At 41.0% G+C, this 25,594-nt stretch overlaps 1 protein-coding gene across 5 annotated transcripts in view; it reads left to right on the top strand.

The window, feature by feature from the left end:
* The window catches only part of ARHGEF12 (Rho guanine nucleotide exchange factor 12), a 155,541-nt gene extending 130,257 nt beyond the window's left edge, over positions 1 to 25,284 (top strand). For all 5 annotated transcript variants that reach the window (XM_041770740.1, XM_041770742.1, XM_041770739.1 and 2 more), the window contains 16 exons: positions 30 to 176; positions 1,192 to 1,277; positions 3,338 to 3,463; positions 5,312 to 5,426; positions 6,770 to 6,870; positions 10,728 to 10,805; positions 12,109 to 12,184; positions 12,714 to 12,881; positions 13,730 to 13,817; positions 14,319 to 14,405; positions 14,540 to 14,619; positions 14,914 to 15,147; positions 17,620 to 18,087; positions 18,911 to 19,227; positions 20,283 to 20,352; positions 21,183 to 25,284. In XM_041770740.1, coding sequence (XP_041626674.1) covers positions 30 to 176; positions 1,192 to 1,277; positions 3,338 to 3,463; positions 5,312 to 5,426; positions 6,770 to 6,870; positions 10,728 to 10,805; positions 12,109 to 12,184; positions 12,714 to 12,881; positions 13,730 to 13,817; positions 14,319 to 14,405; positions 14,540 to 14,619; positions 14,914 to 15,147; positions 17,620 to 18,087; positions 18,911 to 19,227; positions 20,283 to 20,352; positions 21,183 to 21,193 — 2,252 coding nt within the window. In that variant the 3' untranslated portion in view covers positions 21,194 to 25,284. The remainder of the gene's footprint in view (positions 1 to 29; positions 177 to 1,191; positions 1,278 to 3,337; positions 3,464 to 5,311; positions 5,427 to 6,769; positions 6,871 to 10,727; positions 10,806 to 12,108; positions 12,185 to 12,713; positions 12,882 to 13,729; positions 13,818 to 14,318; positions 14,406 to 14,539; positions 14,620 to 14,913; positions 15,148 to 17,619; positions 18,088 to 18,910; positions 19,228 to 20,282; positions 20,353 to 21,182) is intronic.
* Positions 25,285 to 25,594: the final 310 nt, after the last annotated feature.

The raw sequence follows: 25,594 nt of genomic DNA, 5'->3' as shown, positions 1-25,594 counted from the left end.
ATTTCATGTTTCCTTTTTTCTCTGCTTAGAATTGTTCTACACTGAAAGAGCTCATGTCCGAACACTAAAGGTTCTTGATCAAGTATTCTATCAGCGAGTGTCCAGGGAAGGAATTCTGTCCCCTTCAGAATTACGGAAGATTTTTTCAAACTTGGAAGATATTCTTCAACTTCACAGTAAGAAAAATCTTTGTCCCTAACATTTTTAATAGATGAAAGATTATGAGTATATAAAAGCATCATAACAGTAAACTTTTCTAAGTGCATCCATGTTGTATGTGAGCATATAACATAAAGAAGTGATCAGATCATTGAACATCCCCCTCCCCAGACACTCATCCACACCATTAGCTTTTGTATATGAAGTGCTACCACAGGACTTAGGATCTAAAGTTAATGTCAAAGATGAAAAATATAGTTAAAATTACCCTTGGAAATTTCTTATCAATTGTAGTGTATATGTTTTTAAATATATATATGTCATATAATTTGTGTGGTGTGTGTATATATACTTATATATAATACTCAGCATATAATATCACGGGGTAATTTTCAGGAATTATCTTATTGTTGCTTGAAATGCTTGAGTAAATCTATAAAAATTCTACCTTGCTGCCTTTCCTTGGTTATAGTCTCCTGAGACTTTTGTAGACACAGTTCCTTTCTCCGTAAGTCACTGCTTCTCTGTGATCCTTAATTCTCAAGCTTTCTTTCATCAAGGATGCCATCACCAACTGCCAACACCTGCCTACCAAATTGATGCCTTTTTATGTCTTTGTGGGTGATCTTAGGTTTCAACAGCATGCATCGACAGGTTCAGGTTGATTATAACAACTGCCTGTGAACAAAAACATTTTGAGAGGAACAGGGGGCAGAATCACCTGTTCTATTGAAATTTCTTTATGAGCATGGTTATGATGGCGTCTTGAAGTTAAATGCATATTTGATGTACATATACAGTGTGTAATGTGCTAGTTTCCACATTGTTTCAATGCTCTGGCACCTGTTTTTCGGATAGAGCTCACCAATATCTGTATGCAGAAGAATTGCTTTCAGATTTATATTTAAGGAGACCGGAGGCAGCCATACTACTGTGAAAATCCTTTTTTAAAAAATTTAGGTTCTCAGTACAACCAGTAATGCGAACTAAAATGCGGGTATACTTAATTATTTTCTGTTTTTCCCCCCTTAGTTGGATTGAATGAGCAAATGAAGGCTGTTCGAAAGAGGAATGAGACCTCAGTTATTGATCAGATTGGGGAAGATTTGCTGACCTGGGTAAGGAAATTGGCTATTTCACTTTAATATTTTTATAGACACTTAAAGATCAGACTCAAGGTGGAGTAATCTTTCCAAATATGCAAACTCATACATTTTGCAAAGTTACCATAAAGTCGAAAGGGGTCCAAGTATGTATTCTCTTGGTTAGTATCTTTTTATTCTTGGTAATATTTTTTTAAGACTTTATTTATTTATTTATTCATGAGAGACACACAGAGAGAGAGGCAGAGACACAGGCAGAGGTAGAAGCAGGCTCCATGCAAGGAGCCTGACGTGGGACTCGATCCTGGGTCTCCAGGATCCCGCCCTGGGCTGAAGGCAGCGCTAAACCGCTGAGCCACTGGGGCTGCCCTCGGTAATATTTTTTTAATATTTGTGCTCATTCAAACTAAGTGCTCTCTTTCCATCAAAATAAAGATATTCTCTGTGTTTTAACGAACAGAGAGCAAAATGAATCTTGATAAAAATAATTTAAATAATGTAGAATTTTCAGTCTTCCATTGTCCAAATCACAGAATTATGCTGTAAAACATTACAGTTGTAAATCCAGAACTACCATCACAAAGGTAGAAAAGTGAAAATTACTTAATCTTATTTATAGTATAAGGAAAGAGTTCAGAGACCATCAGAGCTGTTAGACACATTCTGTTTTTCTGTCCAACTCTTTGTATGTCCCCCACAGTATGTACACTGTTCCAGGTGCTGGGGATACATGCTGGGGATACAGTGGCAATCACAGCGAGCACGGCTCCTGCCTGGGTGGAGCTGATAACCAGTGAGAAAACAGTCATTAGTCCTTTCAAGTACGATAAGAATTACAAAAAAGGGAGAGTATGGGTTGTTATGGGAAGATACAGCAGGGAGACCCAAAGTAGGACATACAGAAAATTTTTCTAGGGGAAAGTAGGTTTGATCCAAACTTTTAAAGAAAGTGTTGTAGTTAAGGCTATGAGTAATAGTGAAACAGATGACACAGTTCTCAAAATGCTAATGCAGGTTGAACAGGAACTGTGTAGATATGCCCACAGAAATTTATAGATTGCTTGGGGAAATGCCACAAAGTTTTGGTAACTTTATAATGCTAACTTTTTAGAAGATCAAATAGTAGAAAGTTGACTAAGACAGTGTTCATCTTACTCCCTTTGTTGATGTTGAGATCATAGCTGAGAATCTAATCCCATAGGAGATCTTCTCTTAGCCACTTGACTCATAGAAAAGATCAGGAAATCACTGTCCAGTCTCATCTTGTATTTACTCAGCTTTTCAAAGCATCTTCTCAGCTCATTCTGGCATTATTCTTGTTAAGGAGATTTCACTTCCTTGAAAAACCCAAGTTACTCTACAGCTACTCTGTGATAGTGTAGCTCATTTTGTAGATCTCAGGGTAGCAGGAAAGGTTGTAACTGAGTTCTCTTGGCTTGGCAGCACACTACTCGAAACAAATTTTTATTTTAAAAGATTTATCCATTTATTTTAGAAAGAGAGCATGAGTGGGGGAGAGGGGCATAGAGAGAGAGCCTTGAGCAGACTCCACACTGAGCAGGGAGCCCAATGTGGGACTCAGTCCCAGGACTCTGAGACCGTGACCTGAGCTATAACCAAGAGTCAGATGCTCAGCTGACTGAGCCATCTACGAGCCCCTGAAACAAAAAATTTGTGGTATAACATAGTGAAGTATCAACTAAAATCTCACAGATTTTCTTTATGGAGCAGTTAGTAATTTTTGTGAGCTATCAGATTCTAAAAAAATCAGATTTTAACTTCAGTCTTTAAGCCTTTTGTGTCTCCTGTTCCCCCAGTGTCAGCCTTTCTAAGTTGTGGTAGGCTGTGAGCAGGAAAACATTGTGATAGGCTATGATCAGAAAAGGCCTGGATGTGTCATTCTGACCTTTTTTAATGGAGAAACATTGATAATCCACAGAGATATGTAAGTCTCCATTCACTTGAGAGCACTTAGTGGAATACTGAAAGGATTGGTGGTTGTCTCTCATTTTGCCTGGCCTTAAGATAAGCTCAGTATGCCATTCTCTGCTGTGTTCTTTGCATTCTTGGCACAGTTCAGTGGACCAGGGGAGGACAAGCTGAAGCACGCCGCTGCTACCTTTTGCAGTAACCAGCCTTTTGCCCTGGAAATGATCAAGTCTCGTCAGAAAAAGGATTCTCGATTCCAGACCTTTGTGCAAGTGAGTTGAGTGAGTCATGTGAGAAAAAAAAAATAATGTGGTTTTTTATGGAATATAGAATAAACTGGGAAAATTCTAAGACTAAGATATTCATAAGGATTATGTTAACACTTTTTTTTTTTTCTTAATAATTTTTTTTTAAATTTATTTTTTATTTTACGATAGTCACAGAGAAAGAGAGAGAGAGAAAGAGAGAGGCAGAGACATAGGCAGAGGGAGAAGCAGGCTCCATGTACCAGGAGCCCGATGTGGGATTCAATCCTGGGTCTCCAGGATCGCGCCCTGGGCCAAAGGCAGGCGCCAAACCGCTGCGCCACCCAGGGATCCCATGTTAACACTTTTTAAAGCCATATGTTCTCTCTTAAATTCTTGGAGTGTATAAAGGTGAGAGTGGAATGGTAAATAATAAAGAATTAATTATAATAAATAATAAAAGATTAAAATACCTGACACACACAAAAAAATAAAATACCTGACAGAGGAGTCCACATTGCCATGGTGATATTGTCAGAAAATACCCCATGTACACTGTTACAATACTATGGTCATAACATGAGAATGGGCCCACAGAAGAGTGTGACAGCAGTCATGCTTATTGAGGTGTATATATTGGTGTAACTCAAGGGTCAGTAAACTGTGGCCCACAGGTCCTATCCAGCCTCTTGCCTGTTTTTGTGGAGTTTTATTATGGTATAGTAAATTTTTACTGCAGTAGAACAAATTACCGCAAATGTAGCAACTGAATACAAATATATTAGGTCACAGTTTTTGTGGTTTGGGAGTACAGATATTATTTAGCTGGGTCCTCCCTTCATGCTTGCACTGGGCTGAAGGAAGGGGTTAGCTGGAGCTGCAGTTCTCATCTGAGACTTACAGTCCTCTTCTCAGTTCCCTTATTGTTCACAGAATTCATTTCCCTGTAAATGTATAACTAAGATTCCGGTCTTCTTGTCATTGTTGGCTAGAAACTGCTCTTGGCTCCTGGAGAATGCCCAGATCTTTGCCACGTGGCCCCTGCAGGCAATTTATAAGATAGTTATTCCCTTTCTTGCAGGTCAGAAGGATTGTATCTCTCTGACAGCTTTTTTTTAAGGTCTATTCTGATTAAGTCAGACTCACCTTGGAAAAGCTTTCCTTTTAACATGAAGTTAACTTATAGTAACCTAATCATATCAGTGATACCCCATCATGTTCACAGGTTCTGTCCACGGTCCAGGGGAGATTATACAGGCTGCATACAACAGAGAGTGGGAATCTAGCAGACTCTAAGAACTCTTTACTACACACAGTCATGTTTGTTCATTTACATACTTTCTGTGGTTGCTTTTGCACTAAAACAGCAAAATAGAGTAGTTATGACAAGGACTGTATGGCATGAACAGCCTAAAGTATTTATTTTCTGGCGCTTTACTGAAGAGTTTGCAGACCCCCATTTGAGATGAGCTGGTGTGGGTATGTATATCCAGACTGATAATCCATTGTACCTACTTGGAATGGCAAATAGCAAATCAGCTGACTAACTTTTGGTAGGAATGCCAATCATAGGAAAATGAATATGAAGATAAAACTGTTTTATCACAAGCAAGCAGTTCTTAGAGTTGATTGTGGGTATTCTCAGTTTTTGCTTAAACAGATAAGAAAGAAGCCACTGGCTTAGTGATAAAGGCTCCCCTTCCCCATTATGTGAGTAGAAGTATAGTGTGGCCATAGTATACCTCACCATGCTTTACGTCTTGATTTAATAACCAGAACTGTAATGTTGTAGACCTATGATGAGTATGTGGTACATATTAGGAAACTATAGTCCTAATAAGAATCACAAATTCCCTTATTTAATTTTAATTTTAGGATGCTGAGAGTAATCCTCTGTGTCGTCGTCTGCAGCTGAAGGATATCATTCCTACCCAGATGCAAAGGCTTACCAAGTACCCTCTTCTGTTGGATAATATTGCCAAATACACAGGTACAGCATTCTCAATGAAATTAAAAAGCTTGGGAACAAAACAAGAAAACTCCATGTCCTGCTAAATAATCTCTCACAGCATCCTGATGCCCATGGGTTCAATTTCCAGAGTATGGCAACATTTTCTAACAAGATTCAGTCCAGTCTTCTCTAGGCTATTTGATTTAATGTACTCCCTTAGTAGCTTTTAACACAGCATTTGGCAAACTATGGATCATGGGCCAAATTTGGGTCATCACATAGGTTTGTAAAAAAGTTTTGTTAGAACATAGACGTGCTCATTGGTTGACAAATTGTCTCTGACTGCTTTTGCACTACAACAAGCAGAATTAAGTAGTTGTGACAGAGACCATTTAGCCCCTGAAGTGTACAGTATTTGTCATCTGGCTCTTTATAGATAGAATACACTTTGTGCAGTCCTTCCTATATAGTATATGTCATATTTGCTTTGAAGATGTCTTATCCTGGGTGAAGAGATGCTTTGCTTTGTGTCTATACATGTACTTTATTAAGCCCGATCAATGTGTTGTAACTCCAGTTCTTCTGTTTTAAACCAGGAAGTGAATCCAAGTTTCTCATTTGGGCTTTAGGCTCTTATACTCAGTACTCATTAATAATTTTATGCAATCAAACTACTGTTTCATATGCCTGAGAATTTGAAAATACTCATAAATGTTAATTTTTATACTTTAACATATCTGTTCAATATAGGTGGACTGTTGTTCAGAAGACTGTAATTTTAAATATTCTGATTTTGGCTTTACATTGTAGACCTCAATGTAATCTCAATGTATTTTCGTGAATTTCATCTTTTAATAATACACATGCTGTAATCTATTTTCTTTCTTTAAATGTAATCTTAAATTCAAAAAAAAACTTATTCTGGAGTTATTTTGAATTGTGTTATCATTAAAAAATTACTGCTTAACAGGTCCATGGTACATACCACATTGGGTACGCACTTGGGAGATCCTAGGGGGAAAAGGGGTCCCATTCATACAGCTTACAACATGAGTGAGACCCACTCCCTAGAGTGCGTAACTTAGAGGAGCTGATACTCGAAGGAAAGCATAGCTCCTGAACCTGGGATTCCATACAGTGGCTTCTTTTTAAAGATGAGTGTTTATCTTTTAATGTACTATCATCAGAGGTCTCATCTGTGGAAAAATGATCTGAATTGAGACTTTGCCACAGATCTTAGCCTGGTATAAAAATATTTAGGGTCTTAGTACATTCTTGTAACTGTTGACATATAATGGTATCTCATTTATACATATATATATACTTATGTTCTTCTCTGTTTTCCTTTATTTTACGTTCTGGATTTTTTGCCCCATGTTTAGAATGGCCAATGGAAAGGGAGAAGGTGAAGAAAGCTGCAGATCACTGTCGTCAGATCTTAAATTATGTAAATCAGGCTGTCAAGGAGGCAGAAAACAAACAGGTAAGATGGGGAAGAGCAAGAAGATACAGGACAATGTAGTGAGAGTATTAAACTAGTGTGTTAACTAGAGTCTCTGAAATAGTAATTGAAATTACCATTACATGATTGATAGGTGGAGCATTTGGTTGCTGTTTATGTACTAGGTGGGCCCAGACCAATTTGTGGTAGAACATCAGGCTAGTGTTTGACCTTTTTGAGCATCAGAAGCTACGTGTTTGCTCTCTCATTCATCTCTCCATTCAACAAATATTTCTAGAGCATCTGTATACTAAGTGTAGGATGTAGAGTGCTTAAGTAAATGAGTAAACTAAGTGCCCACACTGAGCTTATTTTCTAGCAGGATAGAAAGGTATTGAGCAGATGTTAGTGTAAGTATTTTATGTGAGTTGTTGATAGCTGCTATGAAGGAGAATTTTGGGATGCTAGGAGTGTGTAACTAGTGGGAGCATGTAGGGCAAGCCTGATTGAGGGCGTTGAGTGGTGGCCATTAGAGAAAGCTTCCTTCAAGAATTGACATTTAAGCCAAGCTTGGAAAAATGAATGGAAATAAACCAAAAGAATGTAGAAGGGTGCAATCTTACAAGTAGAGGGAACAGCATGTACAAAAGTCCTGGGGTAAGAAGGAAGCATGGCCTGTTTGAGGAACTGAAAGATTAGGTTAGTGTGGATCATGCCAAAAAAAGCAAAGTCAAAGTGGTATGAAATAAGGAAAAATATAGATCAGGGCCAAGTCATGTAGGGTCCTACTGTAGACAGTGTGAAAGATTGTGATTTTTGAGAGCAGTAAGAATTCATTATAGACATTTAAGAAGAAGAATGACGTGTTCAGGTTTTTCACCTTGTAAGTACCACTCATACCAGTCTGTGGAGAATCGGTTGAAGGAGGCAGAGAGGAGATGAAAGAGCTCAGTATAGTCTGTTGCAGCAGTTCAGGACAGATGCAAGAATTGTAAAAGTATTTAGAAGGTAAAACTGATAGGATGTGGTGACTGTGATTTAGAGAAGGATTTGAAGAGAGGTGTGATGGTAGGAATAAATCACAGGCCTCTGGCTTGCGTATTTGGGTGGACAGGATGAGGGAAGAAGCCCCAGGTTTGTGGGAAAATGGAGAGAGTTCAGTTTGGAACGTCAAGTGAAGATATACAGTATGCAGTTGGCTCTATGGATCTACTTCTAAGAGGACTGTACCAAAGATAAAAATAATCAGATTGTGAGCATAAATAGAACTAATTTAATCCATGGACCGGGATATACTTTCTTAGGAACTGAGTATGACAATAGCTCTGTTGATGAGGCTATAGGAAAACAGGAACTTCCAAATGTGTTGTTTGGAGTGTAAAATGATAAAATCCCAGAGGGCAGTTTGGCAATATGAACTTAAATTTAAAATGCACATATTCATACATCTACCCTTTGACCCAGCAATTTTATTCCTGGTAATCTACCCAGGAGGAATGAAGATCTGTGCCCACAGACTTGTATAACAATGTTTCTAGCATAAACCGAATGAGGTATAGTCACAAACTAGGAGAATAAATTCCAGCAATAAAAAGGAATGAATTGCTGATACATACAACGTGGATGAATCCCATAAACATGATGCTGAGTGAAAAAGAGCAGACAAGAGTACATATATATAATTTTATTTATATGAACTTCTAGAACAGACTAATCTATGGTGGAAAAAAAGGTCAGAAAAGTGGTTGTCACTGGGGATATGGGGAGAGATATTAACTAGGTGTAGGTCTAAGAAGTGAGAGGAAACGTTCTGTGGTGAAGGTAATATTTTGTATCTTGACAGGAGTTTGATGGCACAGGTGCGTGCATGTGTAAAAACTTGTGGAAAGGTACACTTAAAATATATGCATTTCACTGCATGTAAATTTTACTTTGAAAAATAATTAAATATAGAACTCCTGTTAATGATATCCACACTAAAATGTTAAAAGTAAAGTGTGCTTACAACTGTTAAATTATTTTGAATTGTATTCAAAATATGTGGTGGATTGATGGATAGCTAGAGGAATGAACAGATGTGATAAAACAAATACAGTAAATATCAACAGGAATGTAAATGGTAGATCTATTGAGTGCTGACTATACACATTCAGACTTTTCTATGTACTTGGACATTCTTATAATCTTAGGGGAAAATGCACATATGCTTTGATCTCTAACAATTGTTTCTTTAGAAATTTATCTTACAGGGTAGCCCCGGTGGCTCAGCGGTTTAGCGCCGCCTTCAGTCCAGGGCCTGATCCTGGAGACCTGGGATCGAGTCCCACATGGGGCTCCCTGCATGGAGCCTGCTTCTCCCTCTGCCCGTGTCTCTGCCTCTCTCTCTCTCTCTCTCTCTGTATGTGTCTCTCATGAATAAAGTCTTTAAAAAAATTATCTTATAGATATATATACACACACATCTATAAAAATACATGTTTTAAGGACATTATATCACCGTATTTGTTTTTTTTTTTTTAATTTTTTTTTAATTTTTATTTATTTATGATAGTCACAGAGAGAGAGAGAGAGAGAGAGAGAGGCAGAGACATAGGCAGAGGGAGAAGCAGGCTCCATGCACCGGGAGCCCGACGTGGGATTCAATCCTGGGTCTCCAGGATCGCGCCCTGAGCCAAAGGCAGGCGCCAAACCGCTGCACCACCCAGGGTTCCCTATCACCGTATTTGTTATGGGAGAAGATTGGAAGTAACTTATATATCCATCAGTAAAGTGTAGTTAGATTAACTGTAGTTCATTCACAGAGCTGAATACCATAGAGCCATTCAAAAAGTGAGTTTTCTAAAAAAAATAAATAAATAAAATAAGAGTTTTCTCTATATGTGCTAATGTGGAGCAGTCTCGAAGGTACATTGATGAGTGATACTAACAGATGTGTACATGATTATGCTACCATTTGAGTAGTATGTATATTAACATATTATACTACCATGTCTTTTTAAAAGGATGCATATACACACACCATGTACAGAAATAAGCATACTTATATGTGCATATATTCTATTTGTTTAGAATTTTTCTCATAGGCTGCCTAAGAAATGGGTGTTAGGGATTGCTTTTTTAGAGAACATTGGGAGGGGATCCCTGGATGGCTCAGTGGTTTAGTGCCTGCCTTCGGCCCAGGGCGTGGTCCTGGAGTCCCAGGATCGAGTCCCACATCAGGCTCCCTGCATGGAGCCTGCTTCTCTCTCTGCCTGTGTCTCTGCCTCTCTTTCTGTGTGTCTCTCATGAATAAATAAATAAAATCTTAAAAAAAAAAAATAAGAGAGAACATTGGGAGTGGGAGGCAAGAGGACAGGATTGGAGGGAGACTTCATTGTGTGCCTTATATTTTCACCTTTTGTACCATGTACATGCTTACGTATTCGAAAAATAACCATAAGCTAGTTAGAGGTCAGTGAGTTTGAAAAGCAGATTGAGCAAGAACAGCCAAAAATTCCTAGACAACTAGGAATATGTGATATCTCCAAAGCCAGGGAAAAGGGATGTTTTAAGAAAGAATAAGCTGTGAGGCACCTGGGGTGGCATAGTTGGTTGAGTGGTCGACTCTTGGTTTCTGCTCAGGTCGTGATCTCAAGGTCCTAGGATTGAGCCTATGTCAGGCTCCATGCCCAGTGCAGAGTCTGCTTGAGCTTCTCTCTCCCTTTCTCTTTGCTCCTCCCACCTTGCACGCTCTCTCTCTCTCTCTCTCTCTCTCTCAAAGAAGGAAGACCTGTCAGTGATGTCTGGTGTTGAAGAGAGCTCTGTAAAATGCGAGTGAAAAACATCCATTTGGCTTAGGAACAGGGAGGTTATTAATATCCAAAGCAGTGACCTTGGTTCCATCTTGTCTTAATTTTCAGCGACTAGAAGACTACCAGCGTCGCCTGGATACCTCCAATCTGAAGTTGTCAGAGTACCCAAATGTGGAAGAGCTCAGGGTGAGAGATAGTCTAATCATAATTTAAAAAAATAAAACACAGTTTACTAAAGACCTGGCAGGTTATTAACATCTCAGAGGGGATAATCTGTCACCTGAAGTTCTTGTATCTTAGATTGTCTATATTTATGATTCTTTTCTTCCTTTTCAACATCTGATCTGTGTGAAGATGACTTAGCCTTTTACTAGAGGAATATTTTATGTAAAACTAACTTTTTGTAACAGGAGTTTGCTGGACACTTAATGAGCATCAATCATTTAATTTTATTGTGTTCTTACAGTTTGAATGAGAGTAGGGGTGTTCACTCTGGGACCTTAACAGATTATTGAGTAAAACAAGATAATTTTTTCATGAAGCTCTTCAAAAGCATGAGTGTTGAAACCATTATGGGAATGATAGTAAAAATTTTGTAATTGCCATTTCTATTACGTGAGGCTTTTGTATTAAGGAACTGCTTAGGATTTTCTTTCTTGTGCTCTTTCAGCAGGGGGTTCCTTTGGCAAATTGTATTTGGTGGCTGGTAGACTAGACTTGTATCACAGATAGCAGCTTATCAAAAAGCACGCTTAATACGCTTAGCCTTCACTTCCAGAGGATGAGATTTTTCTAGAGCTACCTATACTAAGGGCTGATTCTCTTACTAAATTATTAATATTTAGGAGTGCCTGGGTGGCTCAGTCGGTTAAGTGTCCGACTCTCGATTTTCAGCTCAGGCCATGATCTCAGGGTCCCACATTGGGCTCCATGCTCAGCAGGGAGTGTGCTTGGAATTCTCTCTCTCCCTCTACCCTTCCCTCCCTTAAATGAATGAATGAATGAATGAATGAATCTTTTGAAAATAAATTATTAATATTTAGAGCAAGATCAAGTACTACTTGGACTTTTTCATGAGTACTGTTCCTTAGAACTTTGTTTGGAACTAGAGCCTGGCACTCACAGGCCTCTTACAGATAGATAAACTGCATCATCCTCATCTAGCTATTCATAGAATAATTAGATGGGCTGCAAATCCAGTGGCTGAATGCTTGCAACTTCATTTTCATAAGCAATTATCATATATTTATTGTGAGACTTGGAAGGCAGTCCTCTGAATGTTTTTCAAGATACCTCTAATTTTTTAGGAAATTGTATGCAGCTTACTGTAACTTGATCTTTATTCCATGTTCAGCAGTTGGCAAATGCCAATAATGATAGTGAAGGTAAATGGTATCTTTTATATAAAGAATTTCTTGAAAAGAGACTCTATGGCATATCGTCTCAGAGCTTGGAAATAATTTGTGTGTAATTCTCTTTATTTTGGCAGAATTTGGATTTAACGAAAAGGAAGATGATTCATGAAGGGCCATTGGTCTGGAAGGTGAATCGAGATAAAACTATTGGTAGGTATCGTGTCTGTCAGTTTTGCGGAGAGTGGAGAAATTAAAGTTCCTTCGGGCCAAAGAGAAGAAACAACCGTTCACAGATTTTGGCGACAGCAGTGAGCAGTGCTGCCCTGTGTTATATTTGCAGATCTGCTTATGGTATTTCTTTATAGGTGAAGTACATTAAATGTTCACTGAGGGGGAAAAGCAGAAAAATTTGTCATGATTCAGTCATGTCTCCATCATTCTTGTATTCTAATGAGCTCTCTAATAAGCTTTCTTTAAACCACTCCATTTCAAACTATCTATGCTGAGGAATCATGGTAGCTTTTTTTTTAATTTCTTGTCAGTTACCGACTGACGCTTTGCTGTGATACAATATAAAAATGAATTATTAAAAAATGAAACTAAAAAAGACAATAGTAGGTCAATTTTTAAAATGTATTAGCTTTAACAGAAATAAATTTTCTCTGTCAAATTGTTACAAAGTTTATAAAACACATCTCAGTTTCTGCACTAATCACCTTCTCTACATTTTGGTTTCCAGATCTATACACATTGCTGCTGGAAGACATTCTTGTATTGTTACAAAAGCAGGATGATAGACTGGTGTTAAGATGTCATAGTAAGATTCTGGCATCCACGGCTGACAGCAAACACACATTTAGCCCTGTCATTAAGTTGAATACAGTGTTGGTTCGACAAGTGGCAACAGGCAAGTATGTCCACAGAGTGACAGTAGCTTTCAGGTTCATCATAAAGTTGCATGAGATCCTTGGTATTGTTTAAACAGCCCAGCTGGTAGAGAGTTTCTGTTTCTTTATATTCTTAAACAAATGAAATGAAATTTGGTTACTGCTTAAAGAGTTTCTACCCCCAAATTCTTTGGGGTGCCTAGATTCTCTGAGCAATTTTCTGCTCTTGAAAATTTCCTGCATACCGCTTTAATCTTTAGTCCATGTTCACATCATTGACAGACTACCACGGAAGATGGTGAATTGAGGGATAATCCCAATGAAAAGACTTACATGAGAGTGGTATGCTTTTTGATTTGTGGTAAAAGAGCAAACAAAAACAGAGAGGTGGGTGTAGTTTGGGTTTTTTGAAATCAGTTTAAGTTAGCAAATTATACATTAACTGTAGTAACAGTGGGACCCCTTTTCAAACTTGTCAGTTCCATAGTGGCAAGATAAGCTGACGACCTCTTTTCTTCATCATTTACTAAATTTCATTAATTAACAATTTAGCAGCAGGGCAATTCAAAATAAATGCAAAAATGTCATAGTGTTGAGTAATTCAGATGTATGTACACCTCCTTGTTTCTGTGTGGAACCCGGGCTAGTTTTTAGGATCTTTGTTTTATTGGAGTATAACATAGACAATGTAACATATGATAAGTTACACAAATTTTAACTTTATAGCTTGATGAATTTTTACAAAGTGAGCACATTAACCTTTACCCAGATTAAGATGCAGAATAAACCAGGACCCGAGAAGTATCCTTCAAGGCTTCTGTAGGTCATATCCATGTTGTGAGAGTAATTTTTGTCTTGTTTCTTCCAGATAACAAAGCTTTATTTGTCATCTCCATGTCAGACAATGGAGCCCAGATTTATGAACTGGTGGCACAGACTGTTTCTGAAAAGACTGTGTATGTATTAGATATAGCTACCTTGCTCTAATAGTTTTTGTTATAGATATATAGAATATAACATTCTATAAACTTGGTTTTTGTAATACTTCGGGAACCAAAAACTATATTGAAAAAAGCACTTCCTCTATATTTTTTAAGAGATACTGTCTAAGAACGTGGTCCTCTCAAGATTGATGGCCCTTGTTTTAGTGCTATGCTATTGAAAGTATCTTTTCTAAAGAACAATTCTCAGAAGCATCAAGCAAAGGTTTTTAATGCGTGCTGTATCCATAACATTGTTTGTTTAGGTTTTTCTTGAAGGTCCTGTGTTTTTTATCATCTCTACTTATGTTGCCAAAATAAAGACACTCTCTGGTGGAAATAGAGTTTTTTTGTTGGATTGGCTTGGTTTGGTTTCTGGTTTGTTTTTGTTATTATTTCTTTCTGAGTGTATATTTAAAGGGCATTTTTTTTTTCCTTTCCCTTTTGGATTTTGGATCCTTTTCACACTTCCTGCAGCTGGCAAGACCTAATCTGTCGGATGGCTGCATCAGTGAAGGAACAGTCCGCAAAGCCAATCCCATTGCCACAGTCACCACCTTGCGAGTGAGTGTGCATTTGCGTTGTAGTAGGACTGACTCTGTGTTTTGATCAGGAAAGGAACGGATGATCCTTACCTTTCACTGCAGTGATGTTTGGGCATCTCTTGAAGCTGAAAGATTGTTTTCTTTCTTGTACAGAGGAGACAACGATGAAGAAGCAGCTCCAAAGTTAAAAGTGGAACATCATAGCATTTCAGTCCCTGGTTTGCAGAGTCCAGGTAAACTGATCCATTAGGTTTACCTGGAAGAATGTAGTCTATACATTACTTATTAAAATGCAAAGAAACTTTAAGTCTTTTGATTTATGCAGTTCTCGCATCAGCTATTTAACCGCTTACGAGCCTCCTGTGTGCCATTTTAACACTGCTCTAAGTGCCGTGTATTTTACTTAACAGCCGATGATCTCTGTACTCACGTGGTTATTTTTTTTCTAAGTATTTCCTGAATGCTTCGTGTTAAAAGTTCAAAGTTTTGTTTAAGATCTATTCTACTTTTTCTGTTCCATTGAACAGACAGAGATTTGGGATTAGAGTCTCCCTTAATATCATCAAAACCTCAGTCTCATTCACTGGGTACCTCTGGGAAATCCGAGGTAGATGATCTGTTTATGGCCGAGAGGCAGTTTGCTAAGGAGCAGCATACAGATGGGACTCTGCAGGAAGCTGGAGGAAGTTATCAGATCACAATCCCAGATCCACACTTGCCTGCCTCCGAAGAACGGTGGGCACTGGATGCACTAAGGAATTGTAAGTTTTATTCATAAGTTAACACAGATACTTAAGAAGTAGTGGGTTGTGTAATGTACTGTGCAGCCATTTAGGAAGAAACCAGAGAAGTGAAAACGCTGACTTTTCCCATAAAGAATTTTACCATCTAGTTGGGAAGATGATAGAAAACCTCCCACCTTTTTAAGTAATCAGTACATGTATGCCAGAATTGATTTGGTGGCAGTGACCAGAGAGGCAGGTGTCAGGACACAAGAAGGAGGTGATTATTGCCTTGAAGAGTAGGTAAGATTCAGATAGGTTTACAGAAAATATGCAGGTAAGAATAATGGTCGGACCAGAGCACAGAAGCCGGAGGCCACGAGGGTGCTCACATAACCAGAAGAGGCATGGGAGAGGAAGGGTAGAAAACAGGATGCGGAGGCCAGCCATTGTGAACCTTGACAACTACATTGAGTGCTCTGGATTTTAAGGATGGTACAGCACCTGGGGCACCTAGGGGGGCTCAGTCAGTCAAGCATCCAACTCTTGATTTTGGCTCAGGTCGTCATCTCAGGGTCATGAGATCGAGCCCTGCATCGGGCCTACACTGGACATAGAACCTGCTTAAGATTCTCTCTCCTTTTCTCTCTTTCTCCCCCCCCTCCACTCTGACCCATCCTCTCCCTCCCCCTCCCCTTCCCTCCTCCCTCTTCCTCTCTTCCCCTCCATGACACACACACCTGCATACTCACAAGATGGGTGGCCCTTGCCCTTGGCTACCCCCTCCCCTTCCCTCTCCAGCTGGCTGAAAATCACAAATGGGAGCCTGTCCCATCTCACAGGTGTACTGGTGGTGGGGAAAGGCTGAGTAGGGTTTCTCTAGCTGCAGAGAACCATTTGAAGTTTTTAAGCTAGGGTGTGACCAGTGAGAACAGATGGCTCTGGCTGAGAGGGTGGAAGGGTTGGAGTGAGAGGAGGCCAGGAAATCATGGCTAGGGTGAAGCCGCTGTAGTAGGCGGGGCTTGAGGCTAAAACGGTTTGGACTAGAACAGTATCAGAGGAATAAAAATAAAGTAGGGACAAATTGAACACCAATAAAAAATAAATTTATTATTAAAAATAAATAAAGTGGGGAGTCAAGAAATACTTCAAACGATTGGTTTGGTTGGTATCAGGTCTAAGAAAAGGGCAGTATTTAGATAATTTCAGTGTTCTTGTCAGAAATCAGAGTCAGGAAGGACCACCACTGGCCACTGCTGCACTCTTCCCCCGCCTTTTTCTTTGTTTGCCAGAAACTATGGGCTCAGTGTTAAAACTGGCAGACTATTTAAGAGGAAGTAACAAGCAGGAAGTTTGAATCTTAAGACTAGAGCTTTGGCAAGAGGGTAGGGAAAGGATGGATTTGAGTGTCAGAGCCGTAGGAATGCATAGCATCTCTCAGGGAGTATTGGTAGAACCAAAGAACAGAGGGCTAATGTCCAGACCTGTGTGGAGACTGTTTGTCAAAAGAAACAGGAGATAGAAATTAAGCCAGAGTTAAAAGTACAGAATCGGTCACATTCTTTAAGATCTAATTTATTGTCAATTCTCCTGAATGAGCAGTCAGAATGATTTCTCAGAGTTTGACACTGTCGCAGTGACTCTGTCATTGGCTAAGTGGCCTCACAGCATACACTCGCCCATTTAAAATTAAGTCGCTTCTCTTCTTAACAGCCTAAGGAAGTTTCTCATCTGTGAGGTCATTTTTAAAAACTAAAAAAAATTTTCTTCTTCAAAAGTATACATGCTTTCAAGTCATTGAAAGTAAATTTTGTTTTCATTTGACAGATAGACAGTATAAGCAGGGGGAGTGACAGGCAGATGGAGAGGGAGAAGCAGGCTCCTTGCTCAGCAGGGAACTCGATCTCAGGACCTGAGATCATGACCTGAGCTAAAGGCAGATGTTTAGCCACGGAGCCACCTAGGAGCCCCTGAAAGTCGATCTTACCTCAGGGCAGCTTTATTTTCTTCACCACTTAAGGATTCCATGGATTATTATAAATGATAAAATAAATGTTCTGTGTGTCTAATAAATTGGAAAAAATAACACCTGTGTTATATACTGTCTGCTTCTGGAAAAAGCAAACTTTTTCAGGGCTTCTTTTCTAGCATAACACAGCTTTTTAACATCCTTTTAAGAAGTTCCTTAAGGGTTTCATTCAGGTTACGTGGAGGAAAAAAAAAAAAGAGAGGCAGGCCTGGTATTGGTTATTTAGGAGTGCCTCCTCATTCAGAAGGCTTACATCTTTCCAAGTCTCGTTTAATATTAAATCTGCTCTCGATAGCACTTTATTTCAGTTTTCAATGCAAAACCAAGAAATGATTGTACGAAATTAATATTTCGACTTTGTGTTACTAAAAGGTACTTACTTTTAGAAATAATGGATAATTCCTCAAACTAATTTAGTCCTGGCAGTCTGCGGGTGCTGTTGTGAATGTGATTTTTTTCCTCTCCCTTCCTAAATCTTCCAGTGGGCTTGCTGAAGCAGTTGCTCGTCCAACAGCTGGGTTTGACCGAGAAGAGTGCTCAGGAAGACTGGCCGCATTTCCCGAGATACAGGACGGCGTCTTCAGGGGTGCAGACAGACAGTGGAACCCAGAACTCTGAAAACAGTAAGGCCTATCCTCCTGGTGAAGGACAGATGCCCTTTAGAACTGGAACTGGTGACATTTCAACTTGTTACAGTCCACGGACTTCCACTGAATCTTCTGCTCCACGGGATTCAGTGGTCCTGGCATTCCAAGAGAGCCAGGCAAGTAACATTTTAGTAATGGACCACATGATTATGACCCCAGAGATGCCTCCTGCAGAGCCAGAAGGGAGTCTTGATGAGAGTGGAGAGCACTTTTTTGATGCCCGTGAAGCACATAGTGATGATAATCCATCAGAAGGTGATGGAGCAGTTAAGAAGGAAGAGGATGTTAATTTGCGCATCTCAGGCAAGTTTCTTTCACAGTCAAACTTTGATTTTGATGGTTATTAGCTAAGCGATGTGCTAAGATGGATGTTGTTTGGGTACCCACATGTCATCCTCTGTGTGTATGTGTATGTGTAGGGTTTATTCTTTGACGCAGTAAATAATTACTGAATCTGCTCAGTGCCAGACCCCATCCTGAGTGCTGGGAAATACGGCATAGAGTAAAACAAAGAAAAAAATCCACTGTCCTTGTGAAGCTTAAGTACTGGTGAGGGAACAGTCATGGTAAATAAGTAAACAGATGTCAGAGGAATTAGGAGGGCACATAAGTCAGACCCAGGGGCAGACAAGGCGATCAGGGAAGAGGGCCTCAGTGAGGTAGCATGGGAGCAAGAGCCACCTGGGGAGTGAGGGAAGAAGTTGTGTGGTGTGCGGGAGCAGGGGGGTCCAGCAGAGAACCAGGGCACCCAGGCTGCCAGCAGGTGCTTGGTGGTGAAGGCATGCAGGGGTGAGGGGGGAAGATGGTGGGAGGTGAGGCATGAGAGCCCTGTGGCCGGGGAAGTGGTGGCAGGATCATACGGGGACTTGGTAGTTTCCAGGTTGTAACTTTTAAGATGCTCACTAATGTGAAATTATTCGGAAATTATATGAAAGTTTGCTAAGTTTAGCTTCCACCTGAAGTGAGAAGACTCTGCTGTACTTAAAACTGAACCTGGGAAGTGGGGAATTGATGGCTTTCCTCCATCTTTAACGGCTTTTAAGGTTGTCAGCATATCACCTCATCTCTCTTTTTTGATGTGAGGATGACAGCACGAAGCTCATCAAGCTGTTGTGTCTGTCAACAGGAAACTATTTGATTCTTGATGGCTATGAAGCGGTGCAGGAGAGCTCCACGGACGAGGAGGTTGCTTCCTCGCTTCCCCCGCCGCCCACGGCAGGCATCCCCGCCATGGACTGTGCCCGCCCACAGCAGCACTCTCCCCAGCATGCCCATTCCGATGGGGCGGCTTCACCGTTCACCCCAGAATTCCTGGTCCAGCAGCGCTGGGGAGCTATGGAGGATTCCTGTTTTGAGATCCAGAGCCCCCCCTCTTGTGCAGACTCACAAAGCCAGATCATGGAGTACATTCGTAAGATCGAGGCTGACCTAGAACACCTAAAGGTACCTCAGACCTCAGCATCCTCGTGGCTTGGGTAAAGAAACAGAGAGGAGGGAGGTAGAGGACAGTCAAAATGCTGATGCCGGTGAGCTTGTTCAGGTTCTAGATTTGCTGTTCTCCTTGACCATTACCCATAAGTAGCCTTGGATAGAAAGCCAAGAACAGTATGGTTCAACTGGTTGCAGGTCACAAGAACAGAAACACTGTAGCGCTGTAGACTGCCTGCGTGTGTGGGTTTCTCCGTGTAAGAACCCAACCAAGTATATTTGGGATGATTGGCTGGCCTCTGTGAGAAAACGTGAACAGCAAGCCAGTGGCATGGGCAGGGCTCGTGTCTCCTCTAGAAAATGCTTTCACTTACAAATTATCTGTGAATTGTTAGGGCGATACAGGTAGTTTCCCAGACACTCTAACACACAGAAATTGGCTCCAGGGGCCCCTATGATCTGGAGACCGGCGCACGAAAGGATTTTTGTGAATTGAAGTTGTCACTGTACAGGTCACTATTTCAAAACTGACTTATGTGGTGATTTCTGAGAAAAGGATTTAAAGTTTGTCATCGGTAGACACAGCTGCCAGCACCTAAACATTTTTTTCATGACTTGGTTTAGTTAGAGGCTTAGGGACAACATTAAAAGTGTTCTTAGAAGCCTTTGAGCTGAAGAATGGTCTCCCTTAGTTTTTCTTTCAGCTTCATGTGATAGGTTTTCCCTTCTTCATGTGATTATAAGGAGTGTCATCCAAGGGCAGACGAGGTATCTAGAAGGCCATCGTGGGCCGGCTGGCTCTAATGCAGCTCCTGTCCCCCGTGGGGCCGTCTTCAGGGTGCCTCCGGGGGTGGGGGAATCATCTTTAACCTGAAGAAGTTATAGGTTACTCAAGGGAGAGACAGGTAAAAGGAATGCGGTTCACTTTTCTTCCTCACTAACAAAATCTTTAACAACATTAATGTTGAAATCTAGAAGCATGTACCGGCAATATGAAAAGGTTTCTTCCCTGTTTTCATAAAGGAGAATTATGATGTTCAAATGAGAACTCCTTGGTTTTTATCTTACAGAAGGTGGAAGAGAGTTACAGCATTCTTTGCCAAAGGCTGGCTGGATCAGCCCTCACAGACAAGCACTCAGGTATGTGAAAATCGTGGATTCCAGACTCTAGAATCATTCTGCCAACAGTACGTCCAACAGAATGATTTATTATTCTTTAAAGTGGAAACCTTCTGAGATTCCATTTCTTTCCTGTCTTTAAAAAACCACTTGTTTCCAAACATCATATATCAAGCAGAGGCTGTTGTTTGCTGACTCTGCTCTTCCTTTTCTAAGAGGAGCCGTGGTTGTTAGTTCTTGTGCCGTCCTCCCCGGGCCCCTGGCTCCCCACTCCTCCCCTCTACCCACCCCTCTCCTCTACCCACCCCAGGCTTTACTTCACCTTTGCAAAAGCAGAAAACAGGGCAGGGGTAAGCCTGATAAATCCTAGATCCCTGAGACCTTGCCAATGCTGCCGAGGGAGGCTCTGGGCCCACCAAGCCTTACTGGACGTGGGTATCTGTCCTAACAGCGAGAGCGCCGTCTCCCCGTGATGGCAAATGGATCTGTGCTCAGTGCAGCAATTTGTACTCTGTTGTTGGCTCACATGGTTTTGAATGAGTGAATGAGGCCTTTCTTTTTTTTTTTTTTTTCAAGATTTTATTTATTTACTCACGAGAGACACAGAGAGAGGCAGAGACATAGGCAGAGGGAGAGGCAAGCTTCCTGCAGGGAGCCCAATGCAGAACTCGATCCCAGGACCCCGGGATCACGACCTGAGCCAAAGGCAGATGCTCAACCACTGAGCCACCCAGGCGCCCCTTGAATGAGGCCTTTCTAATCCAGAAAGACACAACGAGCCCCACAGGTGCCTAGGTATTCTCTATTAGTCTGTTCTTAATTTGATCTCTGCCTATCATTATTCTTCCCAGATAAGAGTTAGAACCACGTGTCCTGGAGGTGACTGAAGGTTGTTGGACTCTGAGCACCGGCCTTGTATCACCCATCCTGGCTGCAGCGTGGACGCAGAGAGAGTGTGTGACGGAGGGTCTGCCTGTGAACCCCCCACCCCAGGGGTCGCCGCGTGCCTGGGCCCCCAGAGCGGGACTAGTTCTTCCAAGTCCGGCAGCTGCACTAGCCTGTCAGTGAGGGAGCCTTGACTCTCTCGCTCTGCGCTCCTCACCATCGGAAATTCATTTTGATTCAGAACAAAAACCAAATGTATAGAGCTTTGGGTGTAGGATATGAAATTTTACTTAGACTTAAGAAGAAAAGAAAAATCAGATGTATTTATTTGACTTCATTCCGTATTTGAAAGCACATTTTAATTTTTATTTTGCCATGTTTTGTTTTAATTGAGTAGTGAGAGTTTTAGCCCTTTGTATTTAGGACACCCAAGGGTCAGTTGCCCCTGAAGCCAAGAGTTCCGGATGAGGTATTGGGAGGCTGGGTAGAGAGGTGGAGAGAGGGTAAGCCGGGGGAGGGAGGAACATCCAGCCTTCACTGAAGTCTGTCCCGTGGCCCCTGCTGTCCGGTAGGCGTCTTCGTTGAGGAGCACCTCCTTGAAGGCACAGCATGCCCGTGGTTCCTGTGCACAGAGGACTCGAGCTGTGTGCTGCTCAGGTGGGCAGAGTTAGGTGGGCTTCCTCCCACCTGAGGCAAGCACCTCTTCTCTGTAGCTGGGCTCCACCTGCAATTAACAGAAATCCTCAATGTACTAAATAGCAGGCACTTGAAAATGGGTGTGTTTTCTTCTTTTGTCTTCTTTTCTATCGAGGGGAGGGACTTGGGAGGGGGAGGAAAGCAAATTTTATTTTCTTGGCTATAAATTTGTTATTCTTGGTATTGTTTCATTTTTATGATGATACATTAGACTTCGGCACTTGTGGAAAATTATCCCTGCAGATTGAGCAGGAAGGAAGAAAACAGACAAAGATGCTTCAACTGGTGGCAGGGGTGGGGGCTGCTGAGGAGGGGTGGGTTGGGAGCGGGGGCAAGAGTCTAGGAAGGTTATCTAACGGAATCACTACTGAGTTGAACCATGGCTCTCATTAGCCACGGGTACTGCTGAATAGAAGGCCAGTAAAATTTTAGTACCTGGAGGTTTAACTCGAATATTAATTTTGCACTGATGGTGCCAAAGGGCTCTTTGAGTTAAAAGGAGAGCCATGCGTGGAGCGGAGAGAGAGGTGGTGGAGAAGGCAGGGCTGCTCAAACCAGCTCCAGAAGCACTTCCTCTGACTTCGCTGCCGGAGCTTTCTCCACACTGGTGCGTGACCTTACAAATTGCAGACCAGAACATACACTGGAAACTGTGGGCAAGGGGTTGCTGGCTGGCTGCTCTAGAGTGACTTGTAGAATGGGCAGCACCCTGCAGGGGACAGATGTTTCAGAATCGTAACTGGAGAACTCAGTCAGTTACGTTGGCTTTCTGTGGTTTTTCTTGTGCATCGGGTATACACGTCTTGGAGTATTTTTGCCAACTAAAACGAAATCATTGGTCAAATCTTCCAGTTCTGTTAATACGCAACGCGTGTTCCTCCACTGCTCACACCTTTCAGTAGTGCCCTCTGAACCCTGTGGGTAATCGGGATGTGACTTTCCTCTTCCCCGGCACTCTCATCGCAAGTCATGATGATTCCCTACTCCTCCTGTAAACACCACTACGACTTAACAAGCTCATCTCTGTCCACATTCCTATTTCCTGCCTTTTCAAGCCTGACCTGTGTTTTTAAGTAGACCAACTTGGACCATTCGTTGGACCTCATCTATAAATTAGACTGATATTTTGAGTTGCAGGCCCAGTATGAACGAAATCAGAATTGGGTGTAAACATTTTAGAAGCAGAAGCAGAAGCTAGTAAGACAAGCTTGGGACTTGACTTTCCATATCTCATAAGAGAAGCAGGTAGAAACCGAATGGTTAGGTGGGGCTGGAAACGGGGTAGTCACTCCCAACTCACAGGGTGATACGCCTATGGCCCCCTGACACCAGCGTCATCATCCGCGGGCATTTAATCAGGAGCAAGGTAAACAATAGAACTTTCACCCTAAGTTCAAACAGCACAGGGTAAGTTCATGTAATTCTTCGGCCCTTGTTTAAGGAACGTTTAGGTTTCTCTTCCAGCTCCGCCAGTATCTTGTCCTTAACAACGATCTGCTTGTCTTCTCCTGCAGTTTTCCCCTCTCCTTGGAACCGGGCTAACTGGAAAAATGCTTTGACCATAGCTCTAGTACCTCCAAATAAATTTATATCTGGATTTTTAAATGAAGCCCCAAAGCAAAGTCTTAAGTCTGAAAAGATACTAATTTTTGAGTGTTCTTTTTGTCCTACCAACCTAACTTCTCCCCTCCTCCTTCCCAGCCCCGCCTTTTCTTTTGGGCCTTTAGAATCACATGCACTCTGCTCTGATACCATATCTGCCTTTCAGGATGATGGAATTAGATAGTCGCCCTGGGTTTTGAGTGACAGTGATCACCATCAAAGCTGTTTTCTCAAAGTTAACTGGAGGAGAAGCTGGATCCAAGGGTGGTGAACAAAGCAACCTCCCCAGAGCAGGAGAGCTGGGTTTTAGCCACTGAAGTGACCTGCTGTGACCCTGTGCTCTCTTCTGGGGGCCTAATGGCTATTAAGTGGCAAATTACGTTTAGAGTGTCTCCTTCCTTTTCAGAGAACAGAGTTAATCAAGGCAAATCAGCAAGCCCCCAAAGTGCTATAATTTAAAATCATGATTACAGCCCTAGAAGCCATATATTTTGCATACTTTAAAATCAGCTAACTTGGACTGCTTGAGTTCTTTCAGCTTTTAGGACCTAAACTGAAACCATTTACTATATTGTACCATAAGAAGGTGCATTTCATTACCTTTATGGCTTCCCATTCCCCAAAGCAACTTCTGACTACTGTTAGAGAGGATGTGTCTCTTTATTTTAATTTTTTTGTAAAGATTTTCTTTTGAAGTAATCTCAATACCCAACAAGGAGCTCAAACTCATAACCTCAAGATCAGGAGTCACATGCTTTACAGACTGAGCCAGCCAGGTGCCCCAAGATAAAAGTTTTTTTTGGAGGAGAGAGGGGGAATCTAATGTGAAAAGTTTTTTTTTTCCCCTTCTTTTTAGAAGCTAAAGAAAATAATTATGCTTCCATTGAGTTGTCTTTTACTTACTTTTTTCTTTTTCTTTTTCTTTTTTTTTGGTGATGCTGGTAAATTTGGTGTATTACCTGGAGCTTCTATATTTCAAACTGGAAACTGTCTTCTCTGAAGGTGGTATATGATGTTATTTTGAGCTACTAGAACTTTGGTCAATCTTTCCTTCCCTGTGTGTCACAGAGAGCATCACTGAGAAGTGTGTACAGAGGACCTCAAGATAGAAAATTGGCAGGACCTTCTAGTCCTCTTTCTGCTGGCTAGTTTTTTCGCCTCTACTGTTAAAGTCTTTGTTTGATAAACCATGTTTTCTTCTGACAGGTCCACGCCTTTTCAGTGATCTGCAAAATTGTTCTTTCTTCAAGAAAGGAGTTTCTTTTGCCTCATTCCTTACACCTTCCCCACTGGTACTGATGGTTTTGATAATAAATTGGTAGAAAAAAAAATGTACCTCGTAGAAGGAAGCCCTGTCTGCCATTTCCGGGTGCCAATGGCTAAGCAGATGTCCTGCAAAAGTGATAACTGTAATGTGCACACTATTGGTTATTTTTAATAAGCCTCTTCCTACTAGAACATTTTATTTTCCTTGTTCACCATACAATCATGTACTCTTTAACAGAAATTACTTTTAAAAAAATCTGGAACTATCTTTAAAAAAAAAAACTTTATTAATAATCATGTATTTTTACTGATCACATTTTGAAATGCCTAAAAGACTTTATTGTTCTAATTATCCAGATGTACCTTTGTAAAATAGCTCTTTTATGAATTAGCTGATAAGACTATGTTTCTGGAACAAAATATTGGTCATCTAAAAACTTTCTGTTTTCTGGGGTCTGGGAAAATAGAAAATGAAAGTTCAAATATTAAATATGCTTAAAATAACTAAGGATGTGACTTTTTATTTATATTCTTCTTGCTCTGTCTTATACAAGTTACATTAGAAAAGCTTAGGCACCAGCACTTGGGTAGCTCAGCAGTTGAGCATCTGCCTTCGGCTCAGGTCGGGATCCCGGGGTCCTGGGATCGAGTCCTGCATCGGGCTTCCTACGGGGACCCTGCTTCTCCCCCTGCCTGTGTCTCTGCCTCTCTGTGTGTCTCATGAATAAATAAAATCTTTGAAACGAAAGAAAGCTTAGGCACCAAGGAGGCCTTGATTAATCTTCCTGGCAGTGACCGTCCAACATCTTCCTGC

Source organism: Vulpes lagopus, chromosome 10, assembly GCF_018345385.1.
Source record: "Vulpes lagopus strain Blue_001 chromosome 10, ASM1834538v1, whole genome shotgun sequence".
Classification (NCBI taxonomy): domain Eukaryota; kingdom Metazoa; phylum Chordata; class Mammalia; order Carnivora; family Canidae; genus Vulpes; species Vulpes lagopus.
This window is presented reverse-complemented; position numbering and strand designations above follow the sequence as displayed.